Source organism: Lonchura striata, chromosome 8 (genome assembly GCF_050655825.1).
Source record: "Lonchura striata isolate lonStrDom1 chromosome 8, ASM5065582v1, whole genome shotgun sequence".
NCBI lineage: Eukaryota > Metazoa > Chordata > Aves > Passeriformes > Estrildidae > Lonchura > Lonchura striata.
Window position 1 is genome coordinate 21,228,618 of NC_140710.1, and position 13,531 is coordinate 21,242,148.

The 13,531-nt window shown below is 36.1% G+C and overlaps 2 protein-coding genes across 16 annotated transcripts in view; one reads left to right on the forward strand and one right to left on the reverse strand.

Moving 5' to 3' along the window:
• Window positions 1–4,167, forward strand: part of EEIG2 (EEIG family member 2) — a 31,443-nt gene extending 27,276 nt beyond the window's left edge. For 3 of the 5 annotated variants that reach the window (XM_085586566.1, XM_021547042.2, XM_085586567.1), the window contains 4 exons: window positions 516–717; window positions 792–922; window positions 1,305–1,374; window positions 1,710–4,167. In XM_085586566.1, coding sequence (XP_085442692.1) covers window positions 516–717; window positions 792–922; window positions 1,305–1,374; window positions 1,710–1,752 — 446 coding nt within the window. In that variant the 3' untranslated portion in view covers window positions 1,753–4,167. The remainder of the gene's footprint in view (window positions 1–515; window positions 718–791; window positions 923–1,304; window positions 1,375–1,709) is intronic. The other 2 variants (XM_021547052.3, XM_085586568.1) reach the window with 2 other exon arrangements.
• The window catches only part of HENMT1 (HEN methyltransferase 1), a 32,589-nt gene that overhangs the window by 18,328 nt on the left and 730 nt on the right, over window positions 1–13,531 (reverse strand). For 4 of the 11 annotated variants that reach the window (XM_085586556.1, XM_085586558.1, XM_085586559.1 and 1 more), the window contains exons 2-7: window positions 12,951–13,079; window positions 11,317–11,429; window positions 9,419–9,553; window positions 8,835–9,017; window positions 7,085–7,262; window positions 4,642–5,585 (exon numbers count right to left, since the gene is read on the reverse strand). In XM_085586556.1, the coding sequence (XP_085442682.1) occupies window positions 5,193–5,585; window positions 7,085–7,262; window positions 8,835–9,017; window positions 9,419–9,553; window positions 11,317–11,429; window positions 12,951–13,079 (1,131 nt within the window). In that variant the 3' untranslated portion in view covers window positions 4,642–5,192. Of the gene's footprint in view, window positions 1–4,641; window positions 5,586–7,084; window positions 7,263–8,834; window positions 9,018–9,418; window positions 9,554–11,316; window positions 11,430–12,950; window positions 13,080–13,531 lie in introns of those variants that run through there. The other 7 variants (XM_085586560.1, XM_085586565.1, XM_085586561.1 and 4 more) reach the window with 3 other exon arrangements.

Sequence of the window (13,531 nt, forward strand, 5' to 3'; positions counted from 1 at the left end):
ACCTGAAGGGGATAAGCTAGCCGGCGTAGACAATCCCTGTGACGGAGCAAGCGAGAGCCACAATGTTTTGAAAACGGTTTGCATTAAAAGCTTTTTCCAAGAAGTTTCAGGTATGGCAACAGTAACATATTTTCCCTCTTAAAATTTATTGGATTCACTGGATTATTGCTTCAGATGCAAGACTTTTTGCCTTTGTTCCCTCCAATTAACATATCTGAATGAGATTTTTACCTCTTTCATGAGTAAAAAAATGGAGACTTAGCTCTAAAAGCTGAAGGGGATGATGTTTGTCAGTCTAATTGTTCTGATATAAACAGGAATTACTTAGAACAAAAAGAAAATGGCAGGTGCTAGAATACAAAATCTGAAGTCAGTTTCTAGTTGATATATGCACATACATTCATAAGGCTTTTGCAAGTCCCTTTATATGAAGACAAAACACAAATTCTGCTTTCAGGATGAACCTGGCCTGTCAAGAACATACCTAACCCATCTCTCCTGCATTTTCCCAACAGGATATAGTACATGTCATTCTAGATCATCCAGTCTGTCTGAACTCTGCCACAGGAGAAACACCTCAGTGGGGAGTACCTCAGTGGGAAGTACCTCAACAGGAACTGGAAGTATTCTAGAGCCGTGTGAAGAGACTGAGCCAAAAATAACTGAAGCTGATATTGATACATCTACTGAAGATGGACCATCAGAAAAACAATGCAGGTATGCTTAATCTGAAAACCTTATCTGGCACAAGTAAATTATCATGTCTAAGAGCCTAAATATATTTATTTCAGCAGACATCCTGTAAAGCAAGACTCTGTGGAGTCACAGCTGAAGAGGGTTGATGCTACCAGAGTTGATGCTGATGATATAGTTGAAAAAATACTCCAGAGTCAAGACTTCAGTTTAGACTCAAGTGCAGAAGGTATGGATATAAATAAGGAAGCTTATGGACAATTTATGTACGTTACAGGCCTTAGGAAAGCCCACTCCCTTCATAGTCCCTGTTGTTTGTATTCATAAGGACTATGCTACATTTTCTACTTTATCATAGCTACCAAAATTGAAAATACCCTTACATGACTCAGGGAGCTTTCCCAGATGATTACTTTAAGCCCAAAAGAGCAGGTGCAAATCTGTGACAAAAGTACTTCCTCCAACATACACCCTGTAGGAGTTGGTTCTTCATTACCTAAAGTATTTGCATCTGAAAGTGCCAGCTGCAAAACAAGTAGATATAAAATTACTTAGATTTAGCTAGGACAACATTAAAGAAAACTAACATATTTTAATCATTTGCCTTTTAGAAGAAGGTTTAAGATTATTTGTGGGCCCTGGTGGAAGCACTTCTTTTGGAAGCCACCATCTACCTAACAGGTATGTAGTCTGAACAGCTAATCCATAGGCAATACAAAATAAAAATGCATCTTCAGTAACTTTTTGTTCAGTAACACTGATCTTTGTTCCTTTTGATTGTAGTACAATAAAATCTCTTTAGCGCATTAAAGTGTAGGTGACTCCACGGCATGGTAATAATGACAAATATTTTCTACCCTCCACATTTAGCTGGTTAGGTATTTGCTGTTTGGTTGGTTTTGTTTTTTGGGAGGGCTGTTGGTTGGGTTGTTAAACAGTACACTTGCTGATGTGTGATACTTGCTATTAAACTTCCATTTAAATTAACACTGAACTAATTTTTTTCAAACTTTCAGAGCAGGATCTGGAGCATACGAGCAGGTGGTGATAAAACGGTAAACTGGAATGTCAAATGAGGAAAACTTGGAGCGCTGGTGTTGATACTTCCAGTATTTTTTGCTCTGCTGCAAGAGCTGAGACAGACAAAATGAACTCAATATGATATTTTTCTGAAGAGCAGTAGAATGCCTCTTGCTCATAGAGCATCATCTTCTGTGGTATGAAGAAAATGTTTAGCTATGTGTACCTTGTGAGAGCGCTTGGACTGGTTTTGTAAGCTCTGTCTGATGTTGGTGGAGTTAATTTCTGTGAAACATCTGTGGAAGCATGTCCCATTTCAATATTTTATGTAAGAGATCACTTGCAGTGATGGACTTTGTTTGTAATGTTATTTTTACAGAAACTTCTGGAAGTTAGTCTTAAAAGAACCTGAAAAGAATAATCACTGAATTTGATCCTACATGCTGTTTTAGTTTTACAGAAGCTAATTACTCCTATCAAGTCAGTTTTTATCAGGTCAAAGTTATGGCCTCCAAAAAAAACAGGCCAGCTATGTTTCAACATAATCAAAATCTTTTCTTAAGAGTACTGAGCACAACTTGAACAGAAGAGGCGAATGTCATGTACATTTAAAACAAACCCCCAAAACTAGATCTAAACCAGCCACTGTAAATTAAGGCTACAGGTTTAAATGCATCAAATGACATTTTTTTGTTCCAAGTGATGAAAAAGGTGGGATTCCACACCAAAACACTAAGGCACAATAGTGTTTTATTAAGAAAGCTGCCTTGATTGTTAAATCTGGGGTTCAGCAGCTGCTCCCACAGAAACTCACTTTGATAATGCATGAATATTGAGATTCAATGGGATGGTACTGTTTACAAACCTAGTCAGTAGTTTACTACCACTTAATTTTTTAAATTGTAGTTCAATCCTTCACAGTCAGTGCTTTGCTTGTGTTTTGAATGTGCCTTGCGAGATTGGGGGTGTACAGGGAGACCAAATCATTTACTAAGGAATTAAAGCTTTAAAACTAGGTAAACATCTATATATACTACTATTAATGTAACTTGTTAAGAGAAGCACTTTATTGTAGACATACTCTGCACACTGAAAAAGTCTTAGTGTGCAACAGCTTTGTTGAACACTTCTTCTTTTGCTATCTGTCCACTGTTACTTTAGGTCAATGTACTGTATTTAAATTTGCACAAGTAGTGATTTGCCTGACAGGCAAGAAAGAGCTCTTTAAATTTTCATTAAGAATATGAAAGAATCCATTTTTAAAGGGATGTGTTGGGTGACAAATAGGTGTAATTAATTGTAAACTGCAAATTACTTTTTTTTTTAATTTAGTGGTACTATTTATCAGATAAGGCCTGGAATAAGTAGAAATAGTGTCACCATTTTTGAAAGCTCAGAATGCTTCAAATTTTGCTCAGAGTGATGTTTGACACCTTTTCATTGATGTAAAAGTAGGCCACATTTAATAGATTAAATTAGCAAAAGCAGACTTTGCTTGCCAGAAATCCATAGCAGAATTATTAAAACTTTTATTTGTATTTTTAACTAAATTGCAGCATTCAAAGCTAGAATGCTGTTATTAAATATGATGAATTTGAGCTGTTTCTCAGTTTTGGTACTTGCATACTTTTATTTCTACTGTTAATTTTAATCTCTTTAGAGTGTCTAACTAGGTAAAAGAAATAATAAAAAGACTCTATTTTAGCTGCTCTTAATAGAAGTGTGGTATTAATCAGTGTTTGCTCTCCACAGGAATTTTAAACAGAAACTACTCAACTGCTGGTATACAACTCTCTCTCAGAACATGATGGTCTCCTTTCCTGTTACATAACTAATTAATACAAAAAAAATCTCATTGCAAGCAAAAGATGCCAGAAACTTGAATACATTCTTTGCTTTCAGTGCTAGTTGACACTGCTATATTTGGTGACAAATCCATTAAAACTAGTAGTAGTTAAATGGAAGCTTACTTACATTTACTAGGAAAACTACATGTAGTTTGAGGAAAACAGACTTTTAAAAAATATTGTACAGCTGCTTATGTAATTCTCAAGGGAATTTCCATAGCATTTTACGTTAAACAACACAGCTGATAGGCATAGATTAGATTGTTTACTAGAAACAGTATTTTCTTGCCTGAGCAGATCTTTTAAATAATAGGGAATTTGACAGAGAAATCCAGCTTTTCATAAAACTGTATGTTAGTAATTTATTCTTCTGACTTGACTTAAAACCTTCATGAAGTGATAATCTAATTGTGCATCATGCAAGTGAAACAATCTTCACACCTAGGTGCTGTATTTTCTTTTTTGTAAACTATGTTGTATGGAATACTGGAGACTTCCATGTTATAAACTGTTTGGGATGTACTGGTGGATTATGTGGTTTTTTAACTGTATTTGAATAAAAATCTCTCAGACATTCAATAAACTCATGTCTTCAGCTTGGAATCCATTCCTAAAAAATTGTTGCTTTTTCTTGTTTTAATGTAAAAAATTACAAACTTAACTGGAAGTTTGAGTCTATTACAGTTTCTCTTCAATTTAAGGAGTTCTTTGTATAATGGTTTGCTTTTTTGTGTTGTCACAAAGTGACATCCATATTATCAGGAAAATGTGTCATTTAGATCCCATTCTTTTTCTAATCTAGAAGGAAAATTTTAAATTCAGAACAATGATCAGAAGTGTCCTGTTCAACTATTCTGATCATAACCAAACAATAGATACCCACATTATTTCCCTTATATTCAGGATACTGCACTCTTTTGTTGGTGTTGGAGGGGTTTTTTTGGTGGTGTAGTGAGGTTTTGTTCTTCTTAAATGTTTTCCATCTACTCCATTTGGATTTTACAGTTTTGAACAAAAACTGCACATGAAAACACTGAAAATATTTCAGCTACTCCACAAATAGGTTAGCATTCACAATTACTGCAGTTCTTTACATTTTTTAATTTTTTTTTTCAAAACCATAACAAATATGCCAGTTTCATAATTCAGCTGGAACAACATTTGGTTTTCATCAAGACTGAGTATGTACTCGTCTTGAAAAAGGCATATATAAATTTTATAGAAATTAAGAAAAAACTTGCCCTAAACTTATGTCTGACTCACATTATTCAGTACAACACAGTAGATGGCAAAACAAACTATCCTTGAAGCTAACAAGAGACTACCAGAAATAATCTAGTAATGACAGATACAATAAAGCAGTAGAAAGTCAACAGAAATATTTAATTTTCTTCTTGGGAAGGCATTATTTCCTTTTATTCCCTGATACTCTACTTGAAACCCTGTGAGTTACTGTTACCTTTGTCAGAAGCACTCGCGCTCAATGAGAGGTGATGAGAGATACACACCACTGATGGAAGGTTAGAAATGATTTTGTGGTCTAGTTAGCATACAGAACATACCATTTGACAGCTTCTAAAAAAAAAAACCCACTTTCATTACTTCTACTGAACTTTGTGTGAAAAATCTGATCTAATTCTCTTCATTTTCATGTTCAATATTGAATATCACAGCAGAACCATCACTGCTCAGTGTGACCTTGCCTGCAATAAGCTCGCATAATTTCTCAAAGGTACCACAAAGTCGATTCACTTTGGGAAAAGAAAATATTGTTTTGAGAGGTATGTGAACCTCATTGCCACTGACAAATGGTTCCATGTTTTTTTCAATAACCAGTTTTCCGAGATAGTCAGAAAAAGAGTCCATTGAAGCTTGGAATTTGGATTTTCTCTCAGGATCATCACTGTACTCACGTTTTGACATTAAACGGTGCTTAATGATTTGGGCTGTGAAAATAACTTCATTGATCACTGCATTCTGCAAGTACTTCTCATCTTTAAGACTTGGGTACACTGCTTTGAAGACCTTCACAATATACAAGAATACATAAAATGTTTATCGCTATCATAAGCTCAGATTTTAACATTTCCTTTCCAAAAAATCTGCTAAATGTGAACGTCATTTTTAATTCAATCCTGTTCTGCTAATTAAATAGTTTCAGGTAACAAAAACTAGGCAATATGAGCTGTTCTTCTTTATCACAACTACAATGGCAGTTAACTGAACTTAAACAAACACCCCAAAATTCAACAGGCTATACCTGCAAGCTACACTGTAGCTCAGACAAGGTAAAGTTCTGCAATTCTTTACCTTTTTTTAATAATTCTCTTACTTCTCACATTATGGAGTTCTGGGGACAGTTCTATAGTGATGGAGATTCTAAACTACTTCTGAATTGTTATCTGGAAACCAAGACTACAGCATGTCATTTATTGTTTTCAGAGTAAAACATTAAATATGTTCTCACAGCTGTAGGGAATGCTAAAAATAAGTTGTGACATCAAAATCTGTGAAACTGTAGTGTGTTCTACACTGAGCTATACTCCAAGGCAATTAAGGAAACTAAGCAAGCAATCTCATTCCTACCAAGTTACTAGGAAGTGCTTTTCACCAACATACTACCAAGGAAGTTCCTCTGTCTATAATTATTTCTTACTTTCCAATTACATCTTGAAATGTTGAATTATTCTTATAAATTAGTTACCTGATAAAAATTAATTTGATAAGAAACACACAAAATTAACACTCTTGTTTAATCTCAAAGGATATCCATGTCAAAACTCTCTCCAAAATGACCCTATAACAGGAGCTAATGAAAGAAATTTCTAGTACATGTCCATCACCTAGATGTATTTCCAAGTCTGGTGAGCATTAAAGAGCACTTCATTAATCTATTATGGGCAATAGATGACAGGCGACATTTCACATGCATAGAAAGCTCCAATACAGAAATTACAAATGTTTTTTAGCTTGGAAGCCATAAAAATAAAACCATAACACCACTTTACGTTTCAATTCAGCCCACAAGTCATTTGAAGATACTTATATACTTTTACACAAAGAACTGAAATATTAGAGTATGTTCACTGAAAGAAATAATTTAACAGCTTATAAAATTGAATAAAACCCCAACAGTGTACTTATTTTTGCACTGTTACTTCATGTCAGCTCTGAAAAAAGTTTGATTTATACCACATGGCATTTAGTAAGAAATAGTGTTTTAAAATTTTTATGTGTCTGAAAAATCTGGGTCATTGCCAACAGCCACATACTAAATAAATTTAATGACTAGAGGAAAAGTATCTGGCAGAAAGGAAAAATTTCATTCCAAGGATAACAGTATCTTAAGATAAGAATTATCATCAATATTGTTATTTAGCAATTACCCTAGATGTTTAAGACCTTTGTACAAGTGAAAACACAAAGAATGAGACTGTCTTGCTCAGACTGTCAGCAGTATTTCCTGCTAACATAGACAACTTTACTCTTTATTCATACCTCAAAAGGAAGAAAATAATACTTACTGTTTTGTAAACTGCTTCCATGGGTTTCTCAGCCTGAAGAGATTCACCAGTTTGAGGATATTTTCTAACAAACACACCTATTTGGGTACAAAACCCAACCTTCTCCATTCCTGTTGGTGGGTGCCCGACACCAGTAAATTCCACTGAATAATCATAGCATCTAGCAGTCTCTAGAGCCCTAAGAAAGACCAATTATTCCAATTATATGAAATATTTATCTTTCCATGTGATAAAGATCCATTCTTAAGGAGACTCAAGACTATAAGGCTGCAAAGGCTTGAACATAATTTCTCTAACAATACTCCCAATACCTGAAGGTAAGTACTGTCACCTCTTGTTGTACCAGAGCTGTAAGATGCCTACCATAGTCTGAATCATTCAGTATCATTAGTAATTTAGCCATCCAAACATTACTGTTTCTTCTACAATATGTGCATAGAATGTTAATGCTCACAGTTGCTTAGTCACCAACCTGAAGTCAGCTAAAAACTGATTTTCAAGAACAAGATTATTTGAGAAGAACCCATAAAAAACATACACACCTCTAAACCACAGGAGACCAGTTAATAAAGAAAGTGTTGTTTGCTGTAAATATAGAAAGACAAAAATCTACCTAATCAAGGTTACAACAGTGTATATAACATCTAAATGAAAAGTATCTTGCAGTACATCAGCCAGGTGAACAAATGGGGCAGGGAACCAAAACCGCGTTACCTACCTGCATCATTCTCCATGGAAAAGAAGAAAACTAAATTAAATATCTCATGTATTTTAGAGAATAAAGTAATATTTCTGTTTCACAACACAAAGGCTTTCTCATGTTTACAGCTCAAAAAGCCCCCACATTTCTTCAGTGTTACCAATATTTTAAATTCACATCTATCTGAAAGCAAAATCTAAATGTACTTGAAGTCAGAAATTTTCTCTAAGGAATTCTAAGGTAGCTAATTACAGGCAGGTTTTAGTATCATTATGTAGGGAAAAATACATGCTTCCAGCTTTGCAAAACTATTTACTGAAAAATCACTGGATACTTTAAAGTGTATGGTAGAAACAACATAGTTTAAGGGGCAAAATGTCCAGGATAGATACAGCAAGAGGTGGCTACTGAGGTATGGCATTCTTTACTGTACCATGTATTTTCTTCCACAACTGCTTGACAGTTGAATGTTATCAGAGCATTCCATTTTGTCTTTCTTTTCTTGTATCTCCTGATATTAAGGGTAAGATAGATCTCATGTAACCCTGTCATGTGCATATGATTTGCATTAAATCCTTCATTGTGCCACGATCCATTAAACTATCCTTTGTTCAACGTGCCCCACTGCTGTCATTATCTGATAAATCTGCTAGCATTCTCTTACTGAGTGCTTTCATTACACACCACATAAAGCAAGCACGTCTTTGATTTTAGGAAGAAGCAGGGTATTATGCAAAGATATTAACTGATACCTTACATTTCAACTGTGTTAATTGTAATAAGGATATATATATAGAGTAAATAAAAGTTTTAAATCTTTTTTGTAGAGCGGTAAAAGCCAATTTAACCATCATCATAAAATACAAAATTTACAGAATATGCTTACCTGCTCTCAACAGCAAAGAAACCACCAAATCAGGAGGTGACACTTCACTGACAGCAAACCATATAAATGAACCACTCTGAAAATGCACAGCCATTCATTTCTCACACTACTAGGCACTCAGAGCTGCATCATATGCACCCAGTATATGATGTTCAGTACTTTACCAGCTTTGAAACTGTGCTTGGCTCCACTCAAATTTGTGGTCTGGATGCCTGTATAACATCACTCTTGGAAGCAAAGAGTTAAATTCAGAATTTGGAGTGCTGATCACAACTATGCTTGGAGCCATGAAACCAAACACAACTTCAGGAAATTTCTTCAGCTCTGATTCTTCCAGGTGTTCTATTCTGAAAAGAATAAGTTGATGTTTGTGTTTAAAAACACACTACTATAATTTTAACAACTAGTCAAAAGAACCCCAAACCCATATGTGTAACTTGTAATTTTATACCTATCTCAGTGCAATATGAGCACTGGCACTGTGGCCAAGTGGCAGCACATGGGACTTTGAGCAAATCTCCTCCTCTTGCATTTTGTACTTTTTCATCAGTATCCTCTTCCTGCCATAAGCACTACCTGAATTACTTAGTATGGTTAATTTGAACAAAAGTTAGAAGCCACTCTTCTACTTTTCTAATTCTACTCTTCTGCTTGAAAGGTTTGATGAAGCCTGTTTAGAGCATGGACAAAATTCCAAACTGAACTCTAATGGACTTAAAAAAACATTTTGTATTGTCCTCATACTCACAGTTCTATACATGTCACCAAGTCAAAACCAAGCATGCAAGGATCTTTGTGGGCAACTGAACCATGATGCAAGGTAACAGTTAGGGATCTTTCAGATGGTTGCAAATAATCAACAGGAAGAGGAGACAATGTATGCCTACAAAAGTATTAAAAATATGATGTTACAGGAAGGACCTTAAGACAAGATAAACAGTGCATGAAAAACTAGCTAATATCCTACATAGATACCTCATAATTTTCAAGAAGATTAGCTACTTCACATGGATATAAAAAAGCCCATGCAATACAAACACTTCTTCTAACTACCTACAATAGGACAGAAAGAGCAGAAGTTAATCCAGAAACTATCCTTCGTGTTTACAAAAGTTTCCATTATACCCTCAAGTCACTTGGGAAGCCACTTGTAAATTCTGATAATAGTTCAATTCCAGATACACAGTAAGTCTGGTTTAGACAAGCTTCATATGGTTTTGGGGGGAGTTCTCAGCAAGCGTATTACCTATTTCTTCCAAGTAAAATACACTGAGAAACCAAAGTACATGTGCAAATTTCATTCTGGAGTACAGCATTAGACAAAACACATAATAAATTTTACATATAAAAGGTTACTTCTCTTCATTCTTCAGAAAAAGCAAAAGATAACATCAGCATCAAGATCCTAAATATTCACTGAAACTGTGTTGAACTGCTTTCAGTAAATCTACATTCATCCATTGGACCAACACTTCAAAGATCACAAAACTCTCATTTTAGAGAGGTTCTAAACCAGACACCACACACTGAACTAACCTTCCTACATCAAAATGATAAACAAATCCCCACCTTGGTGACTAAAGTTCCATGTACATTTCAAAAAGATCAAAACTGATCTTTCTGAAGACAATAATGTCACGTATAAGCATACATAGATATTCCTAAAACCATTCATTATTGCCTTTACAAATGATATTTCTCAGATGTGCACCCCCCTGAAGGCCTCTACATGTCCCAGACCTTTGGCTACATTAGGTGATGTTATGGCCACCTACAGCCTAGTAGTCCCAAGGCACAGATCCAGTGGAACTAACAATGACAGAGTCCTTCATTTGCCAAGCTGCTATTTCTGCAGTTACTCTAACTTTGAAAGCCTCTACAAGAAATGCTGCACCATGCTACTTGTATTTGGTTTGCATGGCAAGGTGACCAGGAGGCTATAGAAGAGGCTTCTCCATGCTGCAGCAGGCTCCTGGCAGCAAACTCTGGAGAAAGGAGCCCACACTGGAGCAGCTTGGCTGGCAGGACTTGTGACCCAGTGAGGCACCCATGCTGGAGCTGGCTGCTCCTGCAGGACTGCACCCTGTGGAAAGGGACCCGGGCTGGAGCAGTTCATGAAGAACTGCAGCCCATGGGAAGGACCCATGCTGGAGAAGTTCATGAAAGTCTGTCTCCTCCATGGGAAGACCACACGCTGGAGCAGAGGAAGGACTTCTATCCCTGAGGCGGGAGCAGCAGCAGAAATAACATGTAATGAACCGACTATAATCCCCATTCCTCATCTCTCTACAACACTGCAGGAGAGAAGGTAGAGAAATGGCAATAAAGTTAAACCCATGAATGAGTGAAAGGTAGGGAGAAATTTGCTTTACTTCTTATTATCCTACCTGATAATAAATTCAATTAATGATTGATTATAACAATAGATTCCCCAAGTCAAGTCTGGTTTGCTCATGATGGTAACTAATGAGTGATCTCTCCCTGCCCTTCATATCATGAATATGTTGTTTTATTTTCTCTCTCTGTCCAGCCAAGGAGGGGGAATGATAGAGCAGCTTTTGGTGAGTTCCTGGCTCCAGCCAGGGCCAACTCACCACACTACTAGGTCAAGACAAACACAAACCTCAAAACAATAGATGAGCTTACATTTTCTCTTTCATTACATTTGCACAGATATCTAGCCCAGCTAACACTTCAATGCAACTGCAGAATTTCAACATCCAGAGAAGGCGGCAGTCAGCACATCCTAAATCTGCCACCTGTAAATTAGATATTTAAAAAATGTGTAAATGCTATACAGTTCTAAGAAATTTCAGAGAGTTGCATAAAATTAAAATTCCATACTTATCAAAATAACTTTGTAATTATAAAGTATTTCAAAATCATAACTAAAATTTACAGCTATAAGCAAGTAGGATAGATGCAGATTTGAAAATTCTTTTTAAAAATGTATATGAAGAGCCTGCAAGATTTTAAAAAATAATTAACCTTTTGTTACTTCAGCTATAAACAAGTACATGTAGGACATCCCACTGCCTCAGGAGAATGTCTTCCACATGAGTAACAGTAAAGTATGATTTTAAGTACAAAAGCTGCAGCAATTTTCATATTCACCACTGCTTTTCACTTGTCTGTTCTCCCTCCAAAACACTTGAGAACAGGCTCACCAGCAGCCAAGTTAGCAGCAAAGAATCTGCATAACACAAGTTTACAGGCTCAGTCTAAAATTTAAGTGGGGAACCCTGGGATATTCAAACCATGAAGTCAAATAATAGATATTCTTTTCTGTAAGCTAAAGAGATAGTTGAGTATGTAAACCAACTCCCACTGTTCTTTCTCAGGCTCAGTCAAGGTTGAAGCACACTGCTGTTCCCCATGTGAGAATTCTGAGTTGTTTCTATCCAGTTTATCTACTGCCTGTGTAAACAGAAAGTTCACCCCCCAGTCCTTCCACATCCTAAATCAGAAAATTCAAACTTTAAAGACAGATGCAACATTGGCGAATATGTTCTATGTTTGAAAGGATATTACACTGCCATGGTATCATAGACTGGATTAGAATTTTATTAGCTACCAGAAGTATGATTACATAAGTAATGCAGGTGCACCAGTTTCTTGCATGCCCCCAAAGATATTAAAATCAGTTTACAGGTTAAACACTGCAGACTTAAGATGATCTTTTTGGGAATGACATGGAGAGGACACATTAGAAGAGAGCAAATACTACAGAATGTTACTGAAACTAACTTTTCACAGTGATTAGTAAAACAAAAGTTCTGGTATACTGGGGGGACATGGGTGACAATACAGGCAGAGGGTCACAAGATCTTAAGAAAGTGGAGATGAGTTAGCCTCACATAATCCTCACACTCTTAGTTCACTTCTCATCTGAGACTGTCCATGCAAATGATGAGATAAACTTGATATACTACACAGAACTAACAGCTCTGGAAAGCAAAACCCAACTATGAGGAAAACAATTTGAACCAAATTCCACAGTGTTAGATTAAAAACAGAATGCCCACTACATTCAAAAACAGTCTTAAGGTATTTCTCTTGTTTAAATATTCTCCTCTTCCCGTCAAGTAACATTATTTTTATGCACCCCTGAAAAACAACATATCACAAGGTATCTGCTAAGGCCATTCAGTTTAACCAGTTCCTTCACTACGATTGTTCGGTAATTAGGTCAACAGGTTATTTATGCATTTTGTCTTCCTGAGATGCCAAGTGCCAACTTACTTTCAAGTTTATAACCTAAAGAGACAAAACATACCAACCTTCTTAGGTTTGTATTTCTCCACTAAATCTTTAACAAACTGGTAGCGTTGTTTGTACAAAGGAGGTTCAAATTTAATGATTTGCGTAATCTCTTCTTGAAAGTTCTTATCCATAGTATTCTGGGACCCCTAAATTAAAAAGTTAACTCTTATTTTCTGAAGCACTTCATAACATACCCAGTTACAAAGTTTGCTGTTTTCAGTGGTGTTTGAATCCCAGTTAAGCAGGTGCAGACCTGTTCTATTCAAAGAATGACAGAAACATCGGGATTAGCACAATTAGACTGTTCTCTCCACACGTAATTATGTAAATAACCTTATAAAAACGACTATAAACCGTATACAAATCTAAAAAAGAAAATTTCATAATCTGTCACTCTCCATCCAGCACACCTGGACAGAGACCAAAACCAAACACTAGAACCAAACGCATCTAGGGCAAACTTGATTACTCTACGAGGTCTCTTACACACAAATAAAAACATGTATATATATGCACAAAAGCCGACTCGGTGCTCAGGCCAGTCCCCCGCCGCCTCAGGAGTTAAGCGGCCGGCTGGACTCCCCTCAGCAGCGCCCGC